Source organism: Alosa sapidissima, chromosome 22, assembly GCF_018492685.1.
Source record: "Alosa sapidissima isolate fAloSap1 chromosome 22, fAloSap1.pri, whole genome shotgun sequence".
Classification (NCBI taxonomy): Eukaryota; Metazoa; Chordata; class Actinopteri; order Clupeiformes; family Clupeidae; genus Alosa; species Alosa sapidissima.
The window spans coordinates 27,874,595-27,902,566 of NC_055978.1; the positions used below are offsets into that span (position 1 = coordinate 27,874,595).

The window sequence follows — 27,972 nt, forward strand, 5'->3', positions numbered from 1 at the left end:
AGGGCGGGCCCGACTGGTATCTGAGAAAACTTTTTAGGAAAGACGGGCTATATGGACCCAACCAATTAACTCACAACTTCTTGGGAGGGGAGAACAACCCATGCAGAGGCTGCGGTGTTAGGCGTAGAATGCGAACGTGTGTAGCCAACTTTAAAGGAAAATTCCGGTTTTTAGCACTTTAAGGCCCTTTTCTGGTTTGTTTTTGGATGAACTAGAGTGGTGGACACCGACATTTTGACGATTGGTCCTGTCTCAACTTTTCGGAGTCGCCTTTGACTTCTCAGGGTGGCTGACAATGGGCATACTGTAGGCTACTCAAACATGTCCTAAAACAACCCTAAACGTTCGTTTTCAAAACTGTGCAACTCACTGAGTGGTTAGTGGTGTGCGTTGATGTTCCAAAACAAGTAGCGTACCGAAATACAGTTGCTGTCGTCTTTTATTTGGCATTTTGTAAAATCCCATTGATTTCTGTTGGAAAACTCATTGCACGTTGATATTACTGCACCACCGGAAAGGGGTGCTGTTTACGTTTGGTTGTAGTCTTTTTTTTCGCTCGTCTCAGAAGGTTAGCTAGCGTGAGCAGAGGATTTAAATCATACATTGCGCCGATATATTTGTTTTAATCAACGAGCACCACTAACCACTCAGTGAGTTGCACAGTTTTGAAAACGAACGTTAAGGGTTGTTTTAGGACATGTTTGAGTAGCCTACTACAGTATGCCCATTGCCAGCCACCCTGATAAGTCAAAGGCGATTCAAAACGAGTCAGAAAAGTCGAGACAGGACCAATCGTTGGTGAACTTGCACACAGTGATAGGGAATTCACTAAGATTGACTGGATACAGTGTCATTTTAATTCCAAGAGATTTGCATGTCATGTTTGCTGCACAACTATGGTTACACAGGGAGCAATCTATTTCAATGTGTGCCATGAGCCACATTTTTACTGACATCCGGGAATGCAAAGCAAAAAGAGATCGTGTATAAATAATGCAAATGTATCAAGATGTTTGCTACACAAACTGGTTTGTAGAGTCTTCCATGCAATTTCCAGTTAATTGCTTTTACCAGTGTAATGTTGTTTGAAAACATTTCTACTGGGGTGAACCAATGAGAGCCTCAGGCCAATTGAAAACAGCAGTATGCTCTTAATCTTGGAGTTTCTACTGTTTCATTGAGTCTTTTTTTATAGATCAATTCAGATTTGCCCATTACCATCCAAAACTAAAACTTATGGGTTTAATGATGGTCCTTTTAATAGCCAGTGACGTCTTCTGGACACAGATAAAAAGATAGACGTCTCAGTAGTACTTGATGAAATGTGGGCTCGTCTGATTCATTCGCCCCCATCTCAAGAGGCTTTTGTGTGTTGCCTTGCCGCCCGTCCTGACGAACGCTTTTAGTCATTAGTCATGAGCAGGCCTACTTCGCACATAGAACATACAGCTCACGTCCGCAACTAATTCAAAAACCAGCACGAGCTCGGGCATCATCACCATCAAAGGGGGCACCCAACCTTCTCGCGCATTTCACTCTACAGGTAGCTATCACGGCCGGTTGGTCTGCTAAAGAAAGCATGTTTTGACATGAGAATGGGACGAGGCAATGAAGCGTTCTGTCTTTTGACGGTGCGTCTCTCTCTTGGGAGTTCTGTCTTGCATCTACTGTCAGAGAGCCAACAAGTGAATCTTGTCGACATAAAATCATTCTCAGCCACCTCAGAGAATCACCTCGGTGATTAACGCACAGGCCCACAGTTTCGAATATAGTCTCTCTCTCTCTCTGAGTTAGCATTTTGGCATCAGCTCATCCCTGCATTTCTGCAATAGCCTACAGTGGAGATCAAATTTTAGTATTTGATACGTCTCTGTGTAAAACCTTGTTCACCTGCCCCCTCTACTCAAGCGGGTATTTCCACAAGGCTGTAGCTAGGGCGTTGAGGGATTTTTTCTCGCGGTTCTCGCTTGATTAGGTATTTTAAAGTTGGTAGGGTAGGGGCGCGCTCTCCTCTCACACGCTTTCGTTGTCACTGCCGCTGTCCAAGGTGCTGCAGCAGTAGTCCCGCCCCGCCCATCTCCATCAGACACGTGACGCTATGTCTCCGAGAGCTGACAAGCATAGGCAAAGCTCAGTGTAGAGGCAGATCGCACCTTCTCACACTGACAAACTACGGGGAGAAAGATATATATAATAGCTATATGTTGACAGCGTTGTAGATTCTTTTCAAATGCTCTACATTTGCCAGAGAAGACTTGGAGAGTGACATTTTTGTGGCGTTAAACTTCAGTATTTCCTCAGTCTAAAATGTGTTAACCCATCGGGGTTTTCAGGGGGATCCGCATAAGCAGCCGTCTCTCCCATTCCTCGCATTCTCCAGACTCCAATGCAGTGATTCTTGTATCAAAATAAAAGACGGAAAAATTCGATGAGGAAGTCCACGCAAAGCTTCATCCGTTGGGCTGACCGAACAAGGGATCACGAAATGTTATTTTTATCCAGGTAAATATCTCTCTAAGTCATACCTTTGTTGTAACGACGAAAAGTGCCGTTATTTCGCGCGCTGAGGTGTGTGTAAGCTTATGTGCTCTCATTCTTGTTTGATTGGCGAATGTGAGCTTAAGCCCACGCACAAAGGATAACATATTAGAAATGTGAAATCGTTATAGCTTTTTAATGAGTATTTTCAGAATTACATTGTAAGGTGATAGCCTACTGTATCTAACGGTACGCAGTGTGCTTCGTTTCATTTTCCATGAAGTGTGAAGGGTTGCCTGTACAAGCATAATGTTTTTTTTTTTTTTTAATTTTTAAAGAGGCGTTTTCTTTCAGGTTGAAGAGAAGATGGTTGATAATTGAGTAAGCTATGCGCATCTGAGTCATCTACTGCATTGGTCTTGACGAAAACGATTGATGTATGAATACCTTGTCTGGGCATGTAGCCTACCTCATAAACGTAGCTTCTGTGCATGGTCTGTTGGGGAGAACGACTAAAATGTTTAGTTCATCTAACTCTATTTACCATGATTTTAAATATTGTGCATGGGCTGCACCTTTATCTCATATACAAAATCAACTCTTTGAAACAACTGTGTGTAAAACCGCAGCCGTGAGACCGCCGTGTTTACAGGCTTTCCTGAGCTATACTGTATAGTTAATGTATAGCTGCCTGTGTGGAGCTCTGGCTATGTTTTTTTTTTTTTTTTTAAAGCGCACCTTGTCGCACTACACGACATGTGAATAATGAACATCCTTTCGACTCAGCAGAGCTCCTGCTGAACATAAGCCCTGTCAGTAAACACGCGGCATTAAGGCATGAAAAGATTGGTTTAGATCAGTTGACAGACAGGCCGGAGGCGAGACAACTGCGGTGTCATTAATGCTTAAGAGGGGCGAGATAAGCCTCCGCCCCGGGAAGGTTTTGGGAGACAGTGTGAAACTATTCTTCACACGTGGGATTGGCTCTAATGCGCACTGTTATGAGGGGCTCCCAAGGCCCCTTAGGTCAGTGAAGAGGTCCAAAGGAAATGGGTCCTCTAGTCGTTGTAACTTCCCCTGACCAATAGTCTGAACAATGTTACAATGTTTAGATTGATAAAGCTGTTAAATGATATTTAGGACATGGCTAGAGCTATGAAGATTTGGATAAAGTGCAATTTAATCAGGAATGAATTCTACATTTGTTGTAGGATGGGTTTTCAAAACCTGAAGCACAGTGGCTGCACTGTAACCAACAGTACTGTAGGCTATGTCATCAAACATTATATTCTTGTAGGGACCATCATGTTTATCATGGCTTATAGAAATATTTAAATATGCACTTCAAATGTCACACATGGGGCTGCAGGTTGATAATTATGATATGATCCATTCATGCAAATAGGCTACAGTTTCAATATAATTATTTGCTTTCAATTTGTTTCTTTACAATTTCTTGTGTGTGTGTGTGTGTGTGTGTGTGTGTGTTTGTGAGACAGCAAGAGAGAGAGAAAGAGAGAGAGAACCTGTATTAATGATGCCCATGCTAAAAAAAAATCAGAAATGTGTGTATGCACTTTGCTCTACAAGGAACATCGGAAATGCTGCTGCACTGAAACAAGCCTGTTTCTTCTACACAGACACATCAAGTGTTTGTACTGTACAGTGTTAAAGTAGCAATTTTTAAAGGTCACAAGACAACTCATGACAAAGATCCTACCCACCTAGAGTGGTTTTCTCTGTAAACGAGGACATATACAGTAAGCTAGCATTCACAAGCTTCCCTTCCAAACCATTGATACAAGCTGTTGGTCACTCATCTCAGGAGTATAGTACACATACTGTACTTCAATGTCCTTAAAGAACTAGAGTTGCAGATAGGAAAACAAGCATGCCATTCTTTTCTGTTCACATTGCAATTTTATTTGATATGTAGGAAATGAAAACATGTTCATCTTATTTTTGGAAAAGATGAATGCAATTGCAAATTGTTCCACCTGACAGATTGAAATGTGTGAATCCATGTTGTTTTGTGTTCTTTGCAGATTGCTGATGGATAGGAGCAAACGGATGTGATTAGGAGATTTGTGTGGAAGGGAGGCCCCTCTAGGGGCTGTGTCTGACAGCTGTTGTAGTTTCCAGCGACAGGCAACAGACAAGACAATGCCTGCGTTTTGCAGTAGTGCTTCTTAATGCAATTAAAATCCAGGGTAATTATACCTGGCAGTTGAGGAGATGATGGATATACAGTATATTATCAAAGTCCCTCTGTAGCACACCTGGATAGCCAAACACAGGCATCTTCTTTCTTGAAAGGACAATCAGACCCATCAATATTTATAGAATTGAATTCCAAAAAGGCTTTCATAACAGTACAAATCAGCCTTGGAGACTAGTTAAACTACATGGTGAAAAATGACATTAGACTATGTAAAGGTAAATGTTGCCATGTTGATATTCTTCTAGAACTGGCAATCTAGATCTTTCTTAGAATTATTTTGTAACGGCATCCTTTGCTGAAAAAAAAAGCACAAAGGTTTCAAACATGAGCTTTTCAATTCGGAGCGGTGCTCATTTGATCTGGATAGGTCTGCTGGGCTGCTGTCTGGTAGATATTGGGGCTAGTATGGAATTCACTGGGGCGGAGGGCCAGTGGGCCAGATTCCCCATGTGGAATGCCTGCTGCGAGAGCGAAATGAGTTTCAATATGAAAACCAAGAGCTCGCACGGACTTCTCATGTATTTCGATGATGAAGGATTCTGCGACTTTTTGGAACTCCTCATCCACAACGGGAGGCTAAACCTGCGCTTCTCCATCTTCTGTGCCGAGCCGGCCTCTGTGCTCTCCGACACAGCGGTCAACGACAGCCGCTGGCACGCTATAACCGTGCGCAGGAACTTCAAAAACACCACGCTGGTAGTGGACCAGGAGGTAAAGATGGTGGAGGTGAAGTCTAAAAGAAGGGACATGACTGTGTTCAGTAATCTATTCCTAGGAGGTATACCCCCTGAACTGCGCTCCGTGGCACTGCGGCTTACCTCTGCAGCCATCAAAGACGTGGTGCCATTCAAAGGCTGGATAACCAATCTGAAAGTGAACGGCTCTGAGCCCGTGCTCATTGCTAGCGAGGGCGTTAACAGCGGCATTTGTGGAGCTGACCACGTTTGCCAGAACGGAGGAGTCTGCAGCATTGTCAACGAGGAGGCCATTTGTGACTGTTCAGACACCGGATATGAAGGGAAAGATTGCAGTGAAGGTAAGATCCTTGGATTACCTCTATCAGTGTTGTGAAAAATCTTTTGACTTTAAGTCATGTCAGTATGTTTTAGCAGAGTTGTCTAATGGGCCGTTTTTCACATGTTGGAGCATGAATATCCCAATCAGTTGAGGGCAGGCTTAAGCATCCGCATGGTCATGGGATATGATCATCATTTGCGACCTACCATGGAGGACATCTCTGTTTGACGTCATTGCTGAGCTTCTCAAACCATAGCTATGAATACAATCTACACAATGCATTCACCAAAATTCTGAGCTTCGTTTACCTCATTGATGGCCTACTTCACAGAACACTTCACAGATTGTTATTTGCTTAATAGCAACAACCAGCCAGGTCTTTAAAACTGAATTCTCTCAACTTGTGAGAACATATGGCTGTTTTAACACAGCAACTTTTGTAATTCAAATCAGCATGATGCAGTAAGACTCTGGGTATTTTCATAAGAGGCAGAGAAGACGTCTGGACAAACTTAATAAATGCATACATGTCTCCAAACAGTAATACTCCCACGTTACATTCTACTTTTCATGTAGTTCTTCTTTCTGTACCCTGGATTATGCATGGGAAAGGGTTATGCATGGCTTGGTTTTAAATGTACAGTAAGGAGGATACATAATCAGGAGTGTGGCTAAAATCAATCAAATACTGATCAAAGACTGATCTTCCTTGGTCTCTCATAGAGTGCTAGATTTGTCTAACTCCCTCTTGTGGTCAGATGTCACTCTTTTTTCTGTCCTCTCCATCTTCTTTTCTTTCCTTTTTTTGTCATTTTGATAATCATTTCTGTGGACTAATCTCAGTGATCTTGATGTTGATAATTCTGTGTTTGGGTAAGCCCTTGGCTGATGAGAGAAACTGTTGCCACAGATACAGTTGCCAGTGCAGAGACCTTCCTTTAATGTCAACGGAGCCTTTTGAAGTATTGCCATACAGTATATAGACACAGTGATCTATATTTCTGGTGTGCAGTATAGGAGCACAATTAGAATCTTCTCATCTCCATTCCCCTGTAATCCTGTGTCATGGGACAAAGAGTGCTGATTCTGATAAGGAGTGCGCCATGTCACCGTTGGTGATTGTTGTTTTTCCAAAACTGAGCAGGGTTAGGCGAGTGAGCGTGATGAGCAGTAGCAGGTAGAGGACTGTCTCTCAGAATGAGTCATGGCGCTGCCCATAAGGCCCTAGCTGTCCTCTGCGGAGTGGCTAAGATGACACATTGGTGTTTGTGGAGCAGGAGAAGCCCTTTGGCTCTCGCAGTCCCAAGTTTCAGTGCAAGGTGAAGAAGTGCTCTAATTTGTGGTGGACTGGTCAAGGCCACGCACTGGTGTGTCACCGGACACTGCGCTCTGACTCATGTTTGGGGCTTCTGTGCAGAATGAAAATGTTGTTTTCATGAGGTGAATTAGGGGACCATTTTGCAGTTTGAGCTGGTTCAGTGGAGGAATGAGCTGCGTGTTGATGAGTGGTTCCTATCTGTGGGACAGTAGTTCATGGCAGTAACCCCCCCCCCCCCCCCAGTAGTGAGCCTGAGTGAGGTGACCTTTGTCAGCATGTCTGCTTTTGTTTTTGTCATCTGCCTTTACACATGAGGGAAAAGAGATCCTGTAACTAAAATTGAAGGTCACAGAGCGAGACACAGATAAATCTAGATGGTATCTGTTCAGAGGGTTATTCTTAACTCAAATCCGGTCAACCTAATTCTGTCTCTTTATTCTAAGGAAAATGGAAGAAAGAAATCCGGCACCCAAAAATGTGTGAGGGAAAAAGAGGCCAGTTCAGACCAAGTGTCTGTCGAACGCCGTCAGGGAGGAGGGGCGAGCTTGTACCATCGCCACAAAGGCGTCAGCCACCACAAGGACTAATGTTAGACGCCTCCGTAGCCGAGATGTGTGTTTTCATGCTGTGGGGATTGGTGGGTGCGGTCTGGAGAATTAAAGGCGGCCTCTCCGAGCACGCTTTGTCATTCTCCCACCAGGTGGAGGGGTAATAACCTGCTTCAGCGAGGCAGGTGCGAGCAGCCCAGCAGGGGGCTAGAGGCCCAGGGCAGCGCTGCTGTGCATGGCAAGCTGGCATGTTATGAGACTGCTTCCCTCCTTAGTGTGGGCTGTTACTGAAAACGCTGGCAAATTGTCTGAACTGGAGAGTAGCCAAGGCCCAGGGCTGGGTTGCATTCTTTGAATTGTCTAAGGGCACTGTTGGGCAGTGGTGTGGTGGTGTACGCTTAAAAGGGAACGCTTTCAATCGCTCAACAAGTTGGTCCCCAGGAAAACTAGACTACATTCACAAATCATGTGCGCGAATTTGTGTGTGCTTGTTCTTGCCGTGGATTTGGATTGTTCCGGTGGTTTTGAAATGCTTTCTTTATTTAATAAAATCAGTCCGTTGATGGGAAAGTCAATTTGAAGCCAACACAATGCAGGCAGAGTACGGAGTAACGGAGGTCATTCATCTTCAGCCTTTCAACTAGTCCTTTCCATGTAATTAATTCTATTTTCCCCTGGCCTGGGTTGACAGGGAGAAGAGCTCACAATACAGTTTGGCATGATTAGTCTTAATTATGGAGGACACTTGTTATTCAGACATGGAGAGGACAGACAGAAAGCCATTATGCGTTTTGTGTGTGTGGCCACATTTTCCTTCAGCAGCGTAGCGGAGTTCTTCTGGCTATATTTAACCTCGTCCCCCATGTCCCCTGAGCATACTGTCCTGCTCTTTTGGTCCCGTGTGCTGTTGCTCGTCTGGCTCTCTCTCTGGGGAGATGTCCACTTGTAGAGTTTGGCCACTGACCTACTGATTCCTTTTTTCAGAACCAATATTTAACGAGCACATGCCAGAGATGGGGATGATTTTACTGTTCCCAATAACTCATTAAAATTGATATTCTATGTCATAGACATAGTTCTGCATGTTTAGCAGTTTATATAAGTCCAGCTTTGCGAATCACAGACCATTAGCCAGCTCTTGCCAGTTATCCAGCAGCACCAATATTGAAACCACTGCAGCTCTGGAAGTGGAATATACAGCACACAGTTCTGTTGTAATTACCAATCCAATATCACTCCAGATTGAATTAGAGCTCTTAATCTTTGTGTGGATGAGATGATATAGCTTTAGCTTGCCACTCAGTATTGATCCTCAGGAGAATCATTCAGCTGGCACAGAGTGACAGAATGACAAGTTGGATCTCACAGGACTGCCAGGCACAAGGAGGCTGGATTGACACTGAATGTGTCTGAGAAAACATGCTTTTCTTTGTGCTGAGGCATGGCTGGTTCTGCCCTCCAATTAAAGGCTGGTTGCCATTATGCTGTGGTTCCTCCTGCCATTCAAACATATCAGAATGATTTTGTCTCTGCTGCAAGCTCATTGGCGGGCTAAAAGATTAGGGTAGATCACAGGACGTTTGGCTAATCTGCCGCTACGTTGGTGAGTCCACTGAAAAGGCATAAGTGCTTTGAAGTGTAGCACGAGCGCTAATCTTATGAGAGGCGTTTAGTTGCCCTCATGGCCACTCCATGCTTCATCCTCCACTTCCTGGACATGATCTCCCTCCCAGCCTCTCTGTGGAGAGCAAAGATTTTAGAGCGTAGCGCTCTAGAATCTTTGATGGAGGGTGTGTTATCAGGTTAGTTGCCATGACGCTGATGAGAGCAGTGTGGTCCTCCAAGTCAGCATGACAGATGACACCCCTCTCTCTCTCCATCCTTCGCTCCTATAATTTTCAGCACTCTCTCTCTCTCTCTCTCTCTCAGTCTTGGGAGGGGTCCTTACAATCAGGGTGTGCACAGCAAGCAGGCAGCAGAGATGAGCTGCTGGGCAGGAAAGACCGTGTTTATTCGGAACAATTTCAGCCATGGTTGTCTATCTGTGTGTGTGTGTGTGTGTGTGTGTGTGTGTGTGTGTGTGTGTGTGTCTGTCTGTCCTTTTCCTCACAAACAATTCTTCATCTCCTCTCCACCACTGAGAATCAGGCAGTGTGCAATGCAGGCAGCTCAGAAAGAGACGTCAGCTCGATGCGATTCCTCATCCCCCCTCGCCCGGCGTGCTTTAGCGGGCGGCGGAGCGCAGGACAGCGCTTGACATGATCCTGATACGCCCGTCACTGCAGTGCAAACACAGACGCTACAATGCCAGGCTGGCCGTGTCAGGATAACGGGCCTTAGTGTGCATGCCTGCAAAAATACCCTCCTTATGCCAGGGGTACCAACACTGCCTAATGTCACCCTAATAATCCCCTACCTGGCACAAGTCGAGACAGTTAGTCATCATCCATATTGGGAAAGAAAAAGGACAGTCTTTCCCATCATGTAGCATAGAATTTAGCGATCATTTTGTAGTAGCTATTACCGATATTTGTGTGCGGCCAAACTACCATTATGTATTTCTTGTACCAGAAAATGGAACACAATGGTCTTGTAATTCATACTCTAAATGTCATCAGCCACTGCAACATCAATTTTGATCCTTTCTACCATGAGACATAACTCTTTCTATTGGTTGTTTTCTCTCATTTTCTCGTGCTCCATGTTTTCGTTGGCTCTTGTCTTTTGTGGTGCATGCTCTTTGTGTTGGGTCGGGTGGTCCTGGCTGCATTGGTAAGTTCTGGGTCAATACTCTGCTCCTGATGCAATGCAGACGAGGTAGGAACATTTGAACCCATTTTACAGAAGCAAAAGAAGCAAAGTGTCTGCTACTGAGATATATGCTTTGCCAAGGTGCTCCAGGATCTACTGTGGAGAGAGGATGAGGGAAGTATTTAGAATGTGTGTGTGAGTGTGTGGTAAGACCAGCAGTGAGACACAAGTGAGACAGAGAGAGATAATATTCCTAATGCTATTTTCTATGTAATGCACTGTTAAAATGTCAGAACAACAAATCCTACATCCTTATTTAAACAAACTACTATAGTCACCACGGTAGTTGTAACATAGCAGTTTTAATATGGCCTGTTTGCTTGGTAATGTGCTTCCTCTGAATCAACTGACTGACTGCTGTTGTTCTCTTTTATTAGGTTTATGCCCCTTCTCCTGTATAATTTGATGCTTCTGAAACACATGCATGGCTCACACCTTAATCCTATTCACACCAGACTGCAACACAATAGACTCTTAAATAAAGAGAAGCAGTGTGGGGCCACTGACTCACATCTGATCAATGGCAGCTGTAATGGCTTGCTGTTCTAATTGTAATGTTTACAACAGAATCCCCATCGCAATAATACAATCTAGCAATGCCGTATTTTCTCCCTCTGAGCTGTGAGATCAATTCAACTTTCTCGCCGTACTTATTGACAAACCCAGTATTATCACTAGACACAATTAGCTGCATAAAATATTGGTAGTTTGATTTTTTTCTAGTCCCCAAAATATGATACTTATTATATCACAGAAGGTTTTATCTGTGGTATGGACCCTTTCAAGAGAGTTCCATTATCAGCATCATAGTTGGCCCCACAAGACTTCCTTTTTAACATTCCATATGTTATTTTAATGCAGAGGAAGTAGATTGGGGCCCAAATAGAACGTTCAAGCATTGTTTTTGTTTACCTTGTTGAAAGGGTCTATAAATCCCATATGGGAAATGATAAAAGAAAACAAATATATGTGGCCAATTGGGACATGCTCTGTGCCCATCGACCCTTCAGTCGGGTGTCAGACAAGAACAAAATGATTTCATTCTAATAAATGAAAACAAATGATACAGCAGCAAAAGCACAATCAGTCCCCACCTCCCTGCCCACCACAACAGCATGTCTTAGCATGCCTCCCTCCCTCAGATGTTGTTCAGACACCATCACATTTTGAACGTGAGTGGATTTTTATTTTGTAGCATAGGCTGGAGAAACATAGGCCGGAAAAGAGTTAATTATCAAACTAAGAGTAAGTCTTTGACATATAGAACAGCTTAACACAGGCCCACGCATGGGATGCTGGATTCTTTGTTCAACTATTTGTCTGACGCATGGTAACCACGGTAACCTTTTTTTTTTGCAATGGGCCACTCTCCAGTCTGCATGCCTCTTAATCGATGTCTTCCTCTTTCTCTTCTCGCCTTGGCTGCATCCCTCCGAAGATGTCTATGTGGCAGGTGGGTGATTTTCCTTATTTCTTTTTCTTCTTTCTCCTGCTCTCTCTCTCTCTCTCTCTTTCTCTCTCTCTCTCTCTCTCTCTTTTTTTTCTCTCTCTTTTCTTTCCATTACCCCTCCACCTCCTTCTCTCTCCCTTCATGTTTCAAACTGATTCTTGTGAAGGGACTGTGTGTATGTGTCTCCCGTGGGCCTGCAGAATGGTAAGTGGGGCTCTGAGGGCCAACTGGGATCCAGGTATGGAGTACAAGGTATAAAAGCTCATTTGGTTGTTGTCTTGCCTAAGCGGTTTACTGAAGGCACGGTTGAACACAGACCAGGTGGGAATGAGTTTGCCCATTACCCAGGCCATTAAACTGAGCTCAGGCCGGTCCCCCATTATTTGCAGAACCCAGAGGTAAAGAATGCAGCAGCAATATGCACATAGGAATATGTAACAGCCCCCGTTGTCAGAAAGGCATGGATGCACACACACACACACACACACACACACACGCACGCACACACACACACACACACACACACATATGCACACACACATATGCACATGGACACACACACACACACACACACACACACACACACACACACACACACACACATATGCACACATATGCACACACACACACACGCACCCACACAATACGTACCCAATATATGCACATATATATATATATATGTGCACACCCAAGTGAATACTCTATGTAAAACATGCAATCTAAAACTGGGACACATACATTTAGACAGAAATGCTGTCCATTTCCCCCAAACTGCATTGTGTGCTCGGGGGACAGAGGGTAAGTGCTGCGGACAAATCACACTCCACGTCTCCCGCACATTTCTCCACTGCACAGGATAGTGTCACGGCAGGTAAAATACGGGTCCCATTATAATTCATTCCTCTTGAGGTCTTGTATTATTTTCATTAAAAAGGGAAAAGCCATGTCGCTATACGGGTAATAGAGTAGCCGCTGGAGAAAATGAGATGGGCTTTGCATGAGGCTGGCTGGAGTGCAACATGAAATCTAACTTGTCTTTTTTTGTTGATGTGAAACACTTGCAGCCAAAGTGGTTATTGCCGGGAGAGAAATTTATTTTAATATAGCTTGGCAGACCTAATGGGAATATTTGGTCCCGTTATCCCTGTTAAAATGAATATCCCATTACAGAATGTGTTATTTTTGTCTGTCCTGATGATTATGTGACACTTTTTAGGGGAGGGGAGGTTATGATAAGTTAGCACGTCTGTGGGCACCTAAGCACCTAACATCAGTAATCACTGTCTCTACTTTAATTTCGGTCCAAAAATTTCTGCTTCATGTGACAGGCAAAGCATTGCAACCATCTAGGTTGAGAAAATGCTTTATTTTGAGAAACTCAAACTCCCATAAACCTCCTCTCTCCTCCTGCCTCTGCTCCCCCATGCCCCCCCCCCCCCCCCCCCCCCCCCACCTCAGTGCTGTGGGCATCACTGACTCTGGTGATGTCTGCGTGTCAGTGAGACCAAAACAGAACACCCCCTTTCCCATGATCCCTTTCTTTGTGCTGACTGTGCTCTTGTTTTCCCTCAAGGTCTTGCGCACCTGATGATGGCCGACCAAGGTATGGGTTTGCTTTCCTTTTCTTCCATACCCCCCCTCTTTGCCTCCATCATATGCCTCCATGCCTCTATCCTTCCTCCCCTCCCCCCCCGGTCCTCTCCATCTCTCCCCTCTCACCGCTGGTAGCAATGTCCCCGGGGAGCTGCTTTCTTTCCGACTTGGTGCTGATGAGTCGATGGATGGTTTGGTCTCTATCCTTTCTTATTGTTTTAAATTTCCTCCCTTCCTCAGACAGCTGCTTTCATGCTCTTCTATCAAATGTCTGTTTTGTTTTTGTTTTTGTTTGCTCTTCTCTGTGTGTTCCTGTCGTCTGCTGTTGAACGTCTCTCCGCTCTCGTCTCTTTGTGTGTTGAGGGAAGTATGTCTCACACCAGTGGAGTTGGAATGGCGGTGGTTAGCTCTCTGGGAGACTATTTGCCTTGTCTGTATGTTTGTGTCCTCTCCTCCATTTTGTGCTCTCCACCTTTCCCCCATTCCTCCTCTAGCATGCCCCTCTCCTCTCTGCCCCCCCCCCCCCCCCCCCCCCTGCTCTGCTCTGCTCACTCCTTCCCACTCTGGCCGGTGCATGGTGTGGGTAATGAGACAGCTTGACATTTCCTTACTCTTTTAATCTTACATAAGGTCACAACTCTCACTGTTGCCTCTTTCCTCTTCTTTGTGTGCTCCTTCTCTCTGTCTCTCTGGAAATTCTCCTCTGGAACACACTGTGTCTATACCATAGGTAAAAGTAAAGGTACTTATATGTTTCTTTTATTCCTTAACATATATGACTGTACGCTTGCCATGTATATTCCTGTTCTTCTGGCTGTATACATGTGTTTGTGCCCTATGTGCTGATGGTCAATTGATTCTGTGGTTTATCTAAAACATGGGAGAGGAGGACTGACAAAAGGTAGGTGGGTCTCCCTGGAGATATGAACATTGGGTTTGACGTCAGTTGTCCATGTTCTCCTGTCAACACCAATATGCCACTGTACATTTGATTATGCAGTTGAGTCATATTCTAGTCATATTCTAAATTGGAATCTTTCCTTGTGTGTTTAATGGTTCTGAGTTGGCTCCCAAGCCTCCAGAAAAGGGAACACCCTCTCACAACAGCAGGTTAATTAGATCACACCAACCCGCCAGGGGACTTAAATCACATGATAAGAATTTCCATGCTTCTGTGGGGTTGGATGTTTTTTTTTTTTAACCTACCAGGTGTGTCTTTCCTCGGATTGCAATGAAAAAAAAAAACACTGTGAAACGAAGGTGTGAAGCATTTTACTTTTTAAATTAAATATGCAGTTCACAAATAGTGAAGTTAGTGTTCCATGCACATTGTTGCTCTTTAAATGGTGTTTATATGATGGTGCGGTGGGATGCGGCCAGCTTGTCTCACACAAAAAGGTAAGAGCATCACACCACATGAGTTTCCCATGACAACCATTCACCTCTGCTTGTCACCGCGGCAACGCTCAGGGGAGCTGCGGCTCACTGGGCTGCGCCTCGTTGCTCTCACCTCGCTCATACCACTGGCCAGACGAGCCCCATGACCGAGGTGAGTACAAGCCTGCTCCTCTCTCTCTCTCTCTCTCTCTCTCTCTCTCTCTCTTTTTCTTTTTTTCTGTGACCACCTGCATTCCTGCGCCCAGCATTCGCACCCCCCCCCCCCCCCCCCCTTCCCCACGGCAAACACTGCACATGGCATGCTCTATGCACACGGCCCCATGATGCACAGTGTGGGCCTCTGTCTCGCGTATTCATAGGTGCCATCTACGTCACTATCAAATAGAACGCCGCCATATTTATGACCGATCTCGCCCAGTATGGCCGCCCACACTGCACATTTGAATGTGTGTGAGAGAGAGAGATATGTGGAGAAAATTTCAATTTTAGGCTCCAATCCCTATTTGTTACCTCCAGATTTATTTTGTCCCTTATGATCTGCCCCAGGCTTGCCCAATTGGCTTTCCGCGATATATACAGTAGGCTACATAGCCTACCTTGTTCATAACCCCTCCCCGTAGGCTACAGTGGAAGGCATTCAAGAGTAGGCTAGCCTATAGGAGAGCTGGGACTATTGAAACACGGGACGAATGAAACATTCCAGTTTTCTCCGAGTGTAGGCTAATGATGATAGACAAACATCCTTCGGTCAAAACATAGAGCATGTTAACATCCTTCTATCAGCCAAATATCCTCCTGCTATGTCATTGTATCACGGAGTTACCGGCGAAACGAGTTTTGATGCGCAAAAGTAAACTTCATTAGAGGTTATTTTTTGATTGTTAGCCGAGTATTTTTCATTTAAAGGTTCGACTTCATGCTTATTCAGTAGACCATTTAGTTCTCCACAATCCCAGACTTTCATATCGCATGCTTGTTTACATGGAAAGCAAAACAAGCTAGGCCTAGTGATAGGCTATGTCTGTGTCGGGACGATTCAAACAAGCTTCAATCGTCCCGACCAGGCTGTAACTCCATGTATTTTAATTAAATGCACAAATATCTGTGTTTAAACAATCATTTATGGAGGTGAGACATGGAAAAACAGTTTTAGGAAGATGAAAATGCATTTGGGCCCACAGGGGTTCGAGTTTTCCCATGTTATCCATGGAGACTGACGGCCGGGTTGTTAAGCCTAGGCCTACTTATTTGGATGTGCCGTGGCCTAACCCACGTGAAAACCTAGTGAAATGACATTTCCAACAATATAAACATGATATAAATGGGAAAGCTTACCGTTCTAGCTATAAACATCGCAGAATCATCCACAGGGCATGATATTTCAAAAACCGCACACGCTTCACGATGATGGCAATGAGTTATCAGACATGCACGAAGAGGCTATAGCCCTGCAACAATCTATCTAAAATAACCCCTATTGGGAGTAGGCCTACAGTACCATTCATGATATGTAGTAAAATTTTGAAGTTGTGGGACGTTTTATATTATTGTAGTCTTAGGCCTATGTTCATTCGTCCCCTTATGTTGTTTCAACTGTCCCGAGGAGGGAGGAATGAAACGCACGTCCCACTTTTGCTGTAATAGGCCTAATTCCTGAACGGTTTTGTTCAAAGCTGGAAATGCATTTGTATTTGACAGAGGACAGATGTAGGTTATAGTGACCAAATATTAGCTTTCAGTGTGGTACGATCGGTTTGTAGGCTAAATTACGTTTAGACCTAATTAAAAAGTGTTTCAACTGCTCCTCTGCCTATCAATATGCTGTGGCTGGATGGGTCAAAAACGTGAAAGTGCAGCACCTGGCCACCAAGGATTTATATTTAATCATGGGAAATGCAAGTATTATGTAAAAACAATTCAAATGTATGATTTTGGTGGTAGTTTACTCTTACTACATGTAGTGAGTTCTAAGCTAGCAAGCTAGCCTACCACTCATTTTAGTGTCATTTAGCTCACAGCTAGCTGTCATTAATCTGGATAATGTCCTTTAATGTCAGATGCGTTTATACCTATTTTATGCACTCCATGGTTTATACTCATTGAAAGAACATGAAGGGAAGGGAAACAAGGCGATTGTGACTTTATGGGAGCAGTTTGTGGTGGGTTATCAGCTGTTAGCTGTCAGACGGTCAGCTGTTGTGACCACTGGGCGGCTAAGCGGGGCGCGAATCGGTCGTAAAGATGGCGGCGCAAAGCTACAGTGACGTCATGAGACACAAACGAATACATTGTGAGGGGAGGGCACCAAGGATGTTGGGGAGCAGGTAGGTGCTGTGTATTTCATTCAGTGTCAAGGATTTGTGTGTGTGTGTGTGTGTGTGTTGGGGTTAGACTGAGAGGTTTGGCTTGTCTGTCTGTCTGTGTCTTCTAATGCCCATATGGGTCTGAGAGTGTTCTCAGGAGATGTTCTCAGAGATATGTTTTTGTTGAGAGAAATGTTTTTATTTATTTGTTTGTTTGTTTGTTTGTTTCTGGTCTCCATTCTTCACAGAGGACTTGGTTTTATATGTCTCTCTACAATGGAGTGAAATAGGCCATGTACCGTGTGACTGCACCACCTCAGTTCCATCCAATGAATTCTTTTCACCTTCAGAGTAGATTTATCTTCGTGATTTTGCGTGTGTGTGTGTGTGTGTGTGTGTGTGCACATGTGTGTGTGTGTGTGTGTGTGTGTGTGTGTGAGACATTTGGGATCTTAGTGTTAATGAAGAAAACATACTTTTTCCACGACAAGGTAGTAGATGCAAATGAGTTGCCGCTCACATTTAGTAAACGTTTGAAGCTCATTTCTCACATTGGGGAGTAAAGGTGCTGGTGCAATCATGAGCAGTTAAATAGATGTGCATTACTTAATCCCCCTCAGCTTTCACACAGCCTGGCAGAGAGCATGCTTGCCCTAAAGCTGACAGAATAGTGTCAAAGCCAGTTCAGTTTCACGTCAATGAATGTGCAGTTGAAGAAATGTAAAAAAAAAATAAGTATGAGTGAAGATGCACTCATACATACATATCCAAAGACTCTCACACATAGGGTTAAGTTGTGTTAGTGCGATGCTTTAAAAGTCAATACACATTATTCAGTGATGGAATGGCTGCTGCATAGTTTCGATGTAAACTACCCTCTACATTATGAAAGACGGTCACCTTGCCTTGTGGCGGTGCACCCATGAATTCACTGTATTAGTTAACTACAGAAGACCAAAACAAATCTTTTAAGATATGCAAAACTATGCAGTGTCTTCCCCTCTCTAGGTTTTCTCGTCTTTTTTCTGTCCCCCCTTCTTCTTCTTCTTCTTCTTCTTTTTCGGCCTCTTCTTCTTCGGCTTCTTCTTCTATTGACGTTTGTTTGTGCACTTGTGTGGATTCAGATGTGCAGATGAGTCTCATTCTTTTGCTGTGGAGTTGAAAGGCAGAGGACAGAAGCTAAGCTGTCTTCCAGAGGCCTCTTGGTCGAGGCTGCTTCAGCTGCCTCAGCTGAGCCGCTCTCTGAGTGGCTGCCTGTGAGCGTGTGCAGGTGGGACGGTGCTTTTGCCAAATTAGAATACATTAAGCCTAATTGACATTCCGTGGTACAAGAAAGCTGGCAGTTTTATTATTTATAGCTAATCTTCAGGGTTGCAAAGCATGCACCTGCCTAAAGGGGGATGGGGGGCTGAGGGGGTGTCGTGAGTCGCTTTCCCGTCGCCAACACTCACTTCCCCATTGTTGGGTCCTTCAGGAAGCCACATTGAGTCGCTTTCTTAGCGTCAGATGAGAGTGGGGATTGGACACGGGAGGCATTAACAACCTCCCCCACCACCTCGGATGTCATCATTCGCTTGCATCCTTGTCATTGGCGTGGAACGGGACGAGTTGAAAGCTGGCATGTGACGTGTTGATCAATACACATTTAAAATCCCATTACGCTTGGCATGGCAATTCTGATGCCTCGTTAATGTAATTACAAAGGTGGAACAGGCCGCTAAATTACTCCCAAAATGAGGCGCTGCCACATCACAGTCTATTCATGCAGGCATTGCTCTGAAAACCCCATTGAGGTGAAGACAAAAGCTAGGACATTTACGGGCAGGAAGGGAGCGGTATGAATTGGCTAGTTCAACATGGTGGTTCAGCAGTCTCTCCATTACACTGTAAAAGCACCACACCCTCATATGCTCCATCATTACAGCACCGTATGACACCATGTTGCATCCGTGGCAGTGTGGGCGTGTGGTATTATATCTATCTGTGGTGCTCTTTTAGCCGGGAAATAGAGATCATCAGGAAAAAAAGTTCCTCTAACGCTAAATGTCAGTGAGGGAACCTCTCTCCATAATCTCCTTTGTGCCGTTATCAATACCGCCTGACTCAAGCATCCCCACATTTTCTTCAACTCAAGCAGCTCCCATATTTCTTAACGTTGGCTGTTACATTTTTGTATACCACCACTTATTTTTTTTTCATTCATATGAAAATAAAATACTTTAAACAGTAAACAGTTCAGAATCAGAGAAGCTAGTTGTGTCGCTCAAAACATCTTCTGCATCAATTGACTATTTACAACACTGGTTATTTGCATATAAAAATATATGTTAGGAAAATAGCTAGAGTTAAGCAGGGGTAAAGTGAGTTGGTTGCATTATTGTCACCTAGTATACGTATATATACTCTTTTGAGGGAACCTAATCATCGTTGGCAATAAATGGACCCTTTCAAGAGAGTTCCATTATCAGCATCAGAGTTGGCCCCACAAGGCTTCCGTTTTAACATTCCATATGTTATCTTAATGCAGAGGAAGTAGATTGGGAACCAAATAGAACGTTCAAGCATTGTTTTTGTTTTTATTGTTGAAAGGGTCTATAGGACATCCTGTGTCTTAATTTGTGCTGCTGTCACATAAAGACCCACATCTGATGATATCATTTAGCACACGATGCGACACAAGGACCAAGACCTTATGCAGCAGATGGTCATCTATTTGATATGGTAGTGTTGACAGCATGTTGCACAAATTGGTATGATTTCCAAAAAATATGATATCAGGGCCTTTTTCATGTTTGATAGATGAGGACTGACATATTGTATGATGATGATTTTATCACATATTTATAGAGGTTCATTGTTGCCTATGCACAGTATACAGACTAGCAACTACCAACCCAACCTCCAAAAGTCTAGTTGAATTCATGTCATTTGTCGATAAAGCACTCATGAAGCGATTTGAATCGCTTTTTCCATGCTGAAGAGATAGGTAGTCAACATCACAGAAGAATAAATTTTATTTTTTGTTCCTGTAAGTTACATTTAAGTCACAATTGGCAATTAAGAGATTAAAGTGCTCTCTTTTCGCCACTGTTAGGGAATGACTTATTTAAAAGACATTGCCCTTGCGTTATTATCTTGTCTACCCTGATACTCATTCACATCAAAGTTCAAAGGCATTTCTCAGGAAGGAGGCTGCCAAGTGGAACTGACGTAGCTTAGCTTAAAGAGGCTTTTTCAGACAACCAAAAAAGAGAAATCATTTCCTTATGGAGCAGGCTGGTGTGTGTGTGTGTGTGCGCGTGCACGTGGTGTGCTTGTGTGTGCACCATTTATTACAGCCTTCAGGACTTCAAACTCCGTATCTCTAAACTGCCAGCACTGTGTGAGACCTTATCGCAAATTGGTCACCAGTTTCCCTCAGACCCAATGTTCCAGTTGAATTGGATCAGGATATTTTACTTCACTTTCATTGGAGACTTAATAAGGGGTTATAGATCAAAACATCCGTGAAGCAGACTCATGAGCAAACTACCCCCAAACTACTAATGACTGACCAGTCCTTGGGCACTAGCTATCTTATACATTAAAATGTGAACTCTAAATTATTTTTATGAAATACCCTATTGGTGTGCCTCAATGAAAATTTCACATGAAAATCATTTGGGGTCTTTTAATATTGATGGCCTCATTGTCACTGATTAATTTTAGCTGGAGGGCAAGGTACAGGCCTATAAAAATTCCAGTCCAGTAGTCACCATTTTGATATGCCTTCAAAAGAATTCATGGCATGGTGTACATGTTTTGAAGTGAAAGGGCATTTGCACAGATAAAAAACTGATCATATCACACATCACAGTTAACATAAAGCACACATACTATGTTTTAACGAAATCCAAGTCTGTGACACTGCCTCCCAATTCAATTTTCAATTCAATGAGCTTTATTGGTATGACTGTAAGTGTTACAATGTTGCCAAAGCAGTAGTTACATCAAAAAATGAGCAAATAATAATAATAATAATAATAACAATTGACATGGACTATGGAGAATAATAAAAATAATAGAACATTAGAGCCTCCCTCTGTCTTAATATGGCAGCATCCCCCGGTGTAGTACAGCGCTGAGAGGCCAAGCATACCTGACGCTTAGCAGGGGTGCTGTGAGATCTTGTGTTTCTAGTGTCTTGTCGGGAGCTGTGCATGATTTGTCCAGTCTAAAAGGCAGCAGGACGGCCCTGCTCTGACACAGGTGACCCCATTAGAGTTCCTGACGGCACAAGGCTGTGTCTGGACAGGGTGTCTCCTGAAATGCCAAAAGGGCAAAATATGGGCTTCACTATCGCCTTTCTATGTATGGCCGATCATTGCTAATGAAATGGTTCCCTCATTAAAGGGCCCTAATCAAATCAAAAAGCAATCAGCAGATGTCATTCACTAGCTTTTGGAAAGGGGTTTTCATTTTAGCGCTTGGAATGATTTCATGATAGGTCTGCTTGGCCACAGTGCGCCGGTTTGATCTCAAATGTCATTAAGCAGGGCCAATTGTAAATGTATTATAGGCCTCAATGAAATGAATTTTGAATTGATTTCTCCAGTATGAGTTGCTCAGTTTGCAGGCTCTGAACAGTTGGCCTTCTTGAAATCAAGGTGCATCACTGTGTAATACAAGATAATCATTGGTGTGTGTGTGTGTGTGTGTGTGTGTTTCGCAGCCGTATTGACTTGCGCTTATTCTCACAAAGTACAGATGGCGTACGGAATTGCCCAGGCAAATAGTAAATAGCACAGCCCATGGCAGTGGCATTTTGAAACATCAAAACACATTGTCTCTAGGTCTGCAAGCTTGTTCAGCAAGTACAGTGAACGCAGCATGGATATTGGCTCACAGCTGGTGCTTCCTGTATAGATCTGGAGCTGGTCTGTACTTAAAAGGCTGTTGAAAATAACTCCTTCAACCTCCACCCACCCCCCTCCTGCCTCCATTTTCCTTCTTCACTCTAAAAGTCCATAATGAAAGAGTGGTATGGATTTTTAGGGGGGCTGTCTTTCCAGGAAAAGGATGGACATATATGTGTATAGATTACATGGCCTGAATAGCATTTGTATTGAATAACGTTGTCATAGCTAATTTGTAGACGGTGGAGGTTCATCACAACCAGTGGCTTTCTGTATTACCTTTCAGCATTATTCACTAGTTGGTCTGTTATTGAGTGTCATATATGTTCCACCATGAATACCTCCCCAGTTGCAGACCACTCAGTAAAGTCATTTATTGTAGGTGTGATGGGAAATTACTGTTCCAATCATGTGTGTTTATAAAGAGTCAATATGTTCTTTTGAATCTAAGTAAACCTCTGCTTTAGTGCTTTAGTCAATACTGAACCAACTATAATAATAATAATAATAATAATAATAATAATAATATAATACTGCAGAAGCAGCCTCATATTAGATCACTATAATGGTATATTAACATCCTAAATGAGGCTACCAGTGCGGTCAGTTTTGTGCTACTGTTGTGGCCTTATTAGGAGTAGAAATGTCCCTGCTGAGTCACCGGCCTGTGTAGCTCCTCTCAGACCACTCTGCCCTATGCCGAGTCCGCTGGCACAAATGTCACGGCCTTTGACACGCACACTCCTCCCAGGGCTGCCGTGGGAGCACCGAGATGTGTGACGTGCTGACCGGCGGTGACATTTGGGAGCGCGGTGATGGACGTCTGGTTGTTTAATCGCACTGCCTCACTGACTTCGCTCCTCACCTTCAGTGGAAGTCGGACAGCCAGAGGATCAGCTAGTGTCGAGATGACTCTTCCTCAGAGCAGAGCAGCAGGTTGTATGGCCAGAGAGGCATATAGACATGGACAACAGCGAGCGCAAATATAGAAAACAGATGGGAAAACAACTAGCTTCAGACTAACAGTCTTCTCTGTTTGTTGCACAAAAATGGTAGCTCAGATGTTAGCGATGAAACATCAAATACGGAAAAAGAACAAGAGAACGGAAAAGGTTGAAAAGCCTTTAAGAATATGGAGGGAAGAGAGGAATCCTGAGAGGTGTGGAGATGAATGGCCAACCGACACGTCTGTGCCCCAGGTGAGGGCCACCGAGGGCCGAGAGCCCAGATCAATGTCCTCCCATTGATTGCCCAGAGTGACAAACGTGACAGAAAGCTGTCAGGGAGAGAGATGGATGGAGGTATGAGGGATAGAGAGATGGGGAGAACGCTGAGAGGAAGTGGTGGAAATGGAGGTGAAGATGGAGGAAGAGAGAGCGAGAGAGAGGGAGAGATGGGGTGAGGCCAGGGGGTGAGGGATAGAGGGAGAGATGGTTGGGGGATGGGAACCAGCGCCTTGCCCCTGGACTGATTGTCTGTTTCATTTTCTCGGAGAGTAAATCTGTCCTCGGCCACCCCTCATCAACATCCATCTCCTGGCCACTCACCTCACGCGGGATTGCTTATCCTCCTGGAGAGTCATTTATAATCAAATGAATTTATGAGTTTCATTACTTTGTGACACAATAACTGGTTTAACGCCATGATTTATAGCAGGATTAACAGTTGGATGTTTTGCATATGTGCAAAAAAGGGCTGTGCCATCTAATTCTGTTGCAGCTCCAGCACTGTGCGCCATAGTGTGACCTTTTGAGTGATTAAATTTGCGTACACACACAAACACCCGCACACACACACACACACACACGACACACCCATGCACACAGAAAGACAGACACACACACAAATAACTTTGTAACCTCTGAAAGTGATGAGGGCTGACAGCTTGTGTATTGAAATCTGTAAATATGCATGAGAAAGGCTGCTAAGCATTTCCTCTTCACGCTCAATGGCTTGCCAGGAGAGAAAAGGGCTTGTGGCTTGTGATTCATTTTCTCGTGAGTCACAAAGCCTCTACACTCGCTGCACCTCACTTCCCAGCGAAGCCAGAGGAGGGTGAGAAAGAGCAGACAGACAGACAGACCGACAGACAGACGGTCAGAGAGACAAACGGTCAGACAGACAGACCAGAAATAGATTGGTAAACAGGCCGAGCACAGCCGCCTGGGCTGTCTGAGTCGGTGTGTTTTGATCCCCCCCCCTCTTCCCTCTCGCTTGTTTGTGTTTGGCTCTGTGTGCAGGGGTGTGATAGGCTCCTGAGAGGGAGCTGTGGCTTGTCCTCTATGCTGCTGACCTGCCAAATCCACGGCGGTCAGCACCCTGCCGTCCCACAGGCTACGGGGGAGGTTCGTTAACCTCAGACCTGCTGGCCCACAGGGGCCAACATGGCAAAAGGTACTGTAGATCTGCAAGATCAGGATTCTCCATACTCAACTTCTTTTTTAGCCTGAGGTGGCTTTCTCCTTCATAACAAATAACTTGCTTATTAGGTCAATTAAACTGGCAATATGATTGGTTGACATGGAAACGTTAATGCCTTTAGCCTATTTCTTTTAATTAGATTTTAGAATAATGTTGAATTCAATTGCCTTTTGTTACAATAACAAGTGGGTACATTACAGTTTAATTGTAATCTCAGTAGTGGCCACCTTGGTAAGGGTCAGAAATTGGCAGCATTAATCCAATACCTCATATTTTCTATACCTTGTTAGAATCAATCCCTCAACTCTCAACCTTATCACATATACTGTTCTAAACCATCCTAAGCTCCTGCAAATTGCATCAAATCTCTTTCCCTGAGATTCTTTTAATGATACGGCCAAGACTTTTTACAAAGGAAAATCAAGAGTGCCCAAGCCAAGAAGGAAGAGATTTCTGTTGCTATGGCTGATGTCACTTCTCATGCATGAGCTCGCTTTTGTAGTGCCCTCAGTGATTGGCTGATGAGTGACAGGTTTGTCATGTGGAATTACAGAATAACATTTTATTTTGTTTGGGATTTAGGAGTCCTCTAGATAATGTCTTAGTTCTCCCAAGTTTTTACTTTTAATGTTGAGTTGCTTTGTGAATTACACTTCGTCAAGAACAAAAATGTAAGTTCCAGTTAAGACATGCCAATTATTTTTAGGAGTTTCTCCAAAACTGACACACATAGGGACTGTTTGTGGTAGGACCTACTTTTGGCCTCACAATTCTTTGTTAAACCAGCACAGACTTATATCCCCCAACCTGGGATACTTGGTGCCAGTAAAGGATACATATGTGCATATGTACAATCCTTGTTAACCAATCAGCTTCTTATGACCTGAAAAGAAAGTGACAGTTTCATCGAGCTGCTCGGACAGAGCACCGGTCGCCCGCGCTGCTCAGGGGCCAGTAAATTAGGGGTGTGGTGGAGTGTGAGATACAAAGCTGTACTCCGGGACCGTTTGTTCCCGCATTCTTCTGGAGAAACTGGGCCGGATCATTAGGACAGAAATCAGATGGCCAGACACATGCAAAATATGGAGAACTAGCAAGCCAGAGTTTCTGCAATGCAAAATTTATGTATGTGTTTTAACAACAAAAAAATGTACACTAAGACAACATGTTTTTTTACTGAGTCTCATTGTGTTTGGTAGTTTGCTCAGCAACATTAATTAGTTATGTTGTTAAATTAATGATAGCCTATCTTTCAACAATAGAGAAGATGTAAGCACTCTGAATCCATCTCCATTCTGTCTTCCCTGCTGCTCTCGCCTATTAGGCTGCAAAAGCACCTGCTGTCATTGACAAACACCATTTCAAAACATACATTCTGATGTTTACATATGTCTGCATAATAGCACCTTGACTAGTAGAATAGCGGTACCATTTAGATCCTTATTTAACCCATATGCATTTTTTTAATGTAATATTTATAGACCCTTTCAACAAGGTAAACAAAAACAATGCTTGAACGTTCTATTTGGGCCCCAATCTACTTCCTCTGCATTAAGATAACATATGGAATGTTAAAAAGGAAGTCTTGTGGGGCCAACTATGATGCTGATAATGGAACTCTCTTGAAAGGGTCCATAGGAAGCATTTTCCACCTGAGCCATCTCCTTATGTTTCCTGAGTTGAGTCATGTGTGCGCCACAGCGGCTCTCTAATCTGAGTGTATCCACCCAACACCCTGCTGTTTCCTGTAGAGACAGCATCCAGTCTGGAAATGGATTGGCTTCTCTCTATTCTGCACACACCCAGCCATCTCCTCCAACCGCATCCTGTTTCAAATATGTCCTCCACTGCCTGGCCTCCACTAATTAAGAAAGTGCGCATGCAAATGTAATAAATCCTGGTAAATTGCACTGATTTTTAAATACAATTAGTTTGATGTACTGGGTCCCATTTTTACAAAATTCACAAAAGAATTCGCAATCTCTCTACGCAGCATAACGCTATCATTTCCCCACACTTAAAACTGTTTAAAGGTGACAGCCAACACTGACAGAAATAACACGAAAGCTAGCTACCAACAGCCAATCCATGTATGGGCGTCATTCCAGGACGAGTGTGCCTCCTCTGCATTCGCCCTGAAAGGACAGTGTCAACTAAAATTGAGATCAATGTCAATTTTATTGATCATAAAGCCCATCCCAGGGCTGCACCTGTGGCTGCGTGCCGAGCAGATTGCGCTTTTAACAGGAGTTCCACACATTACCCTCCTAATCTCACTGTAATGGGATGGTGAAAGGCTGTAAAACACTCCTTTTACTCCCCCTTTCTCTCTCTCTCTCTCTCTCTCTCTCTCTCTCTCTCTCTCTCTCTCTCCCATTTGTGTCACCTCTTGAGCCACCCCTCCCTCTCTGTGTCTTCTCTCTGCCTCTTCTTCTCTTGTGTGGCCCTCGCTCTATATCTGTGAGTCACCTTGAACTGTAGCCCTCTTCTGTGGATGCCAAATGCCATCTGCTTTGGGTGTTGCCTTGTGATTGCCCACTCGTCCTGCCGCCTAGACGGGGACAGTATGGACTCCTCGTGCCACTCCGCTAACCCTGCTGCTTAGACAGCAACTCTGTTCTACATGCTGTTCTATGTGTAACTTCCATATAACAGTGTGTGTGTGTGTGTGTGTGTGTTGTGTGTTTTGTGTGTCTGTGTGTCTGTGTGTATCTGTATTCACAGTCATGTGTCTGTACTTGTCTAATAAGGACAAACAATACCATTTCCCAAAGGACGTTTGAAATATATTTTCTCTGAACCTTTAGCATACAACCCCCATTATCATCATTGTTATGATGTACACATATTGCTTATGTATGTAAAACCTTTTTTATTTGGCACAATGCTGAAAGGGTTGCTTTGAGTTGTTTACTGCATCTTGGCCAGTCCCTCATGCAACACTTCTAATTTTGTGTGCTCTATTCAGCTGCAGTTGAGAGCTACACCGGGCTCATTTAATGAATCTGAGACAAAGGAGTTTCATCATCCCACTGGAGCTGTTGTCCTGGAAACCGAGAATGAATTTTTTAAAATTGAATGTTCTCATTGGCATCGGAGGCGGAGAGCACTTGAGCATTGTCGCAACTGGCAGAGAGGTCGCTTAGTAATGCAGAGCCAAGACCATCACTCTGTCTGTGATTCAGAGTGTGAATGAGTCAAGCCAAAATCACAAGGTTGGGGTGGGTTTGGCAGTGCTTATATATTTTTCCAGTTCTGCACGGATTGGAGCGGGAGAAAGAATATACATGCAATAGAATTGAAATGACGGCACTGGCATTAGCAATTCATTGTGACTGTTTAGTGGTTTTCTCATTTTGGCTGTGTTTTTTCATCAGTAGTTACAGTTGGATAGGTCGCTCTCAAACGGGGCTCTGTCCTACCACCCACTGTTCTTTAAATTTCTGATGAAGATTATACCATTTTCAGTCTCTTATCAATTGTTTTAGCTTAAATTAAGAGTTTTAGTGAATAGTTCCA

General features: G+C 43.9%; 1 protein-coding gene across 14 annotated transcripts in view; it reads left to right on the forward strand.

The window, feature by feature from the left end:
• Positions 1-2,130: 2,130 nt before the first annotated feature.
• The window catches only part of nrxn1a (neurexin 1a), a 140,696-nt gene continuing 114,854 nt past the window's right edge, over positions 2,131-27,972 (forward strand). For 10 of the 14 annotated variants that reach the window (XM_042078575.1, XM_042078576.1, XM_042078579.1 and 7 more), the window contains exons 1-5: positions 2,131-2,502; positions 4,524-5,735; positions 11,832-11,846; positions 13,417-13,446; positions 14,167-14,178. In XM_042078575.1, coding sequence (XP_041934509.1) covers positions 5,024-5,735; positions 11,832-11,846; positions 13,417-13,446; positions 14,167-14,178 — 769 coding nt within the window. In that variant the 5' untranslated portion in view covers positions 2,131-2,502; positions 4,524-5,023. The remainder of the gene's footprint in view (positions 2,503-4,523; positions 5,736-11,831; positions 11,847-13,416; positions 13,447-14,166; positions 14,179-27,972) is intronic. The other 4 variants (XM_042078577.1, XM_042078585.1, XM_042078578.1 and 1 more) reach the window with 3 other exon arrangements.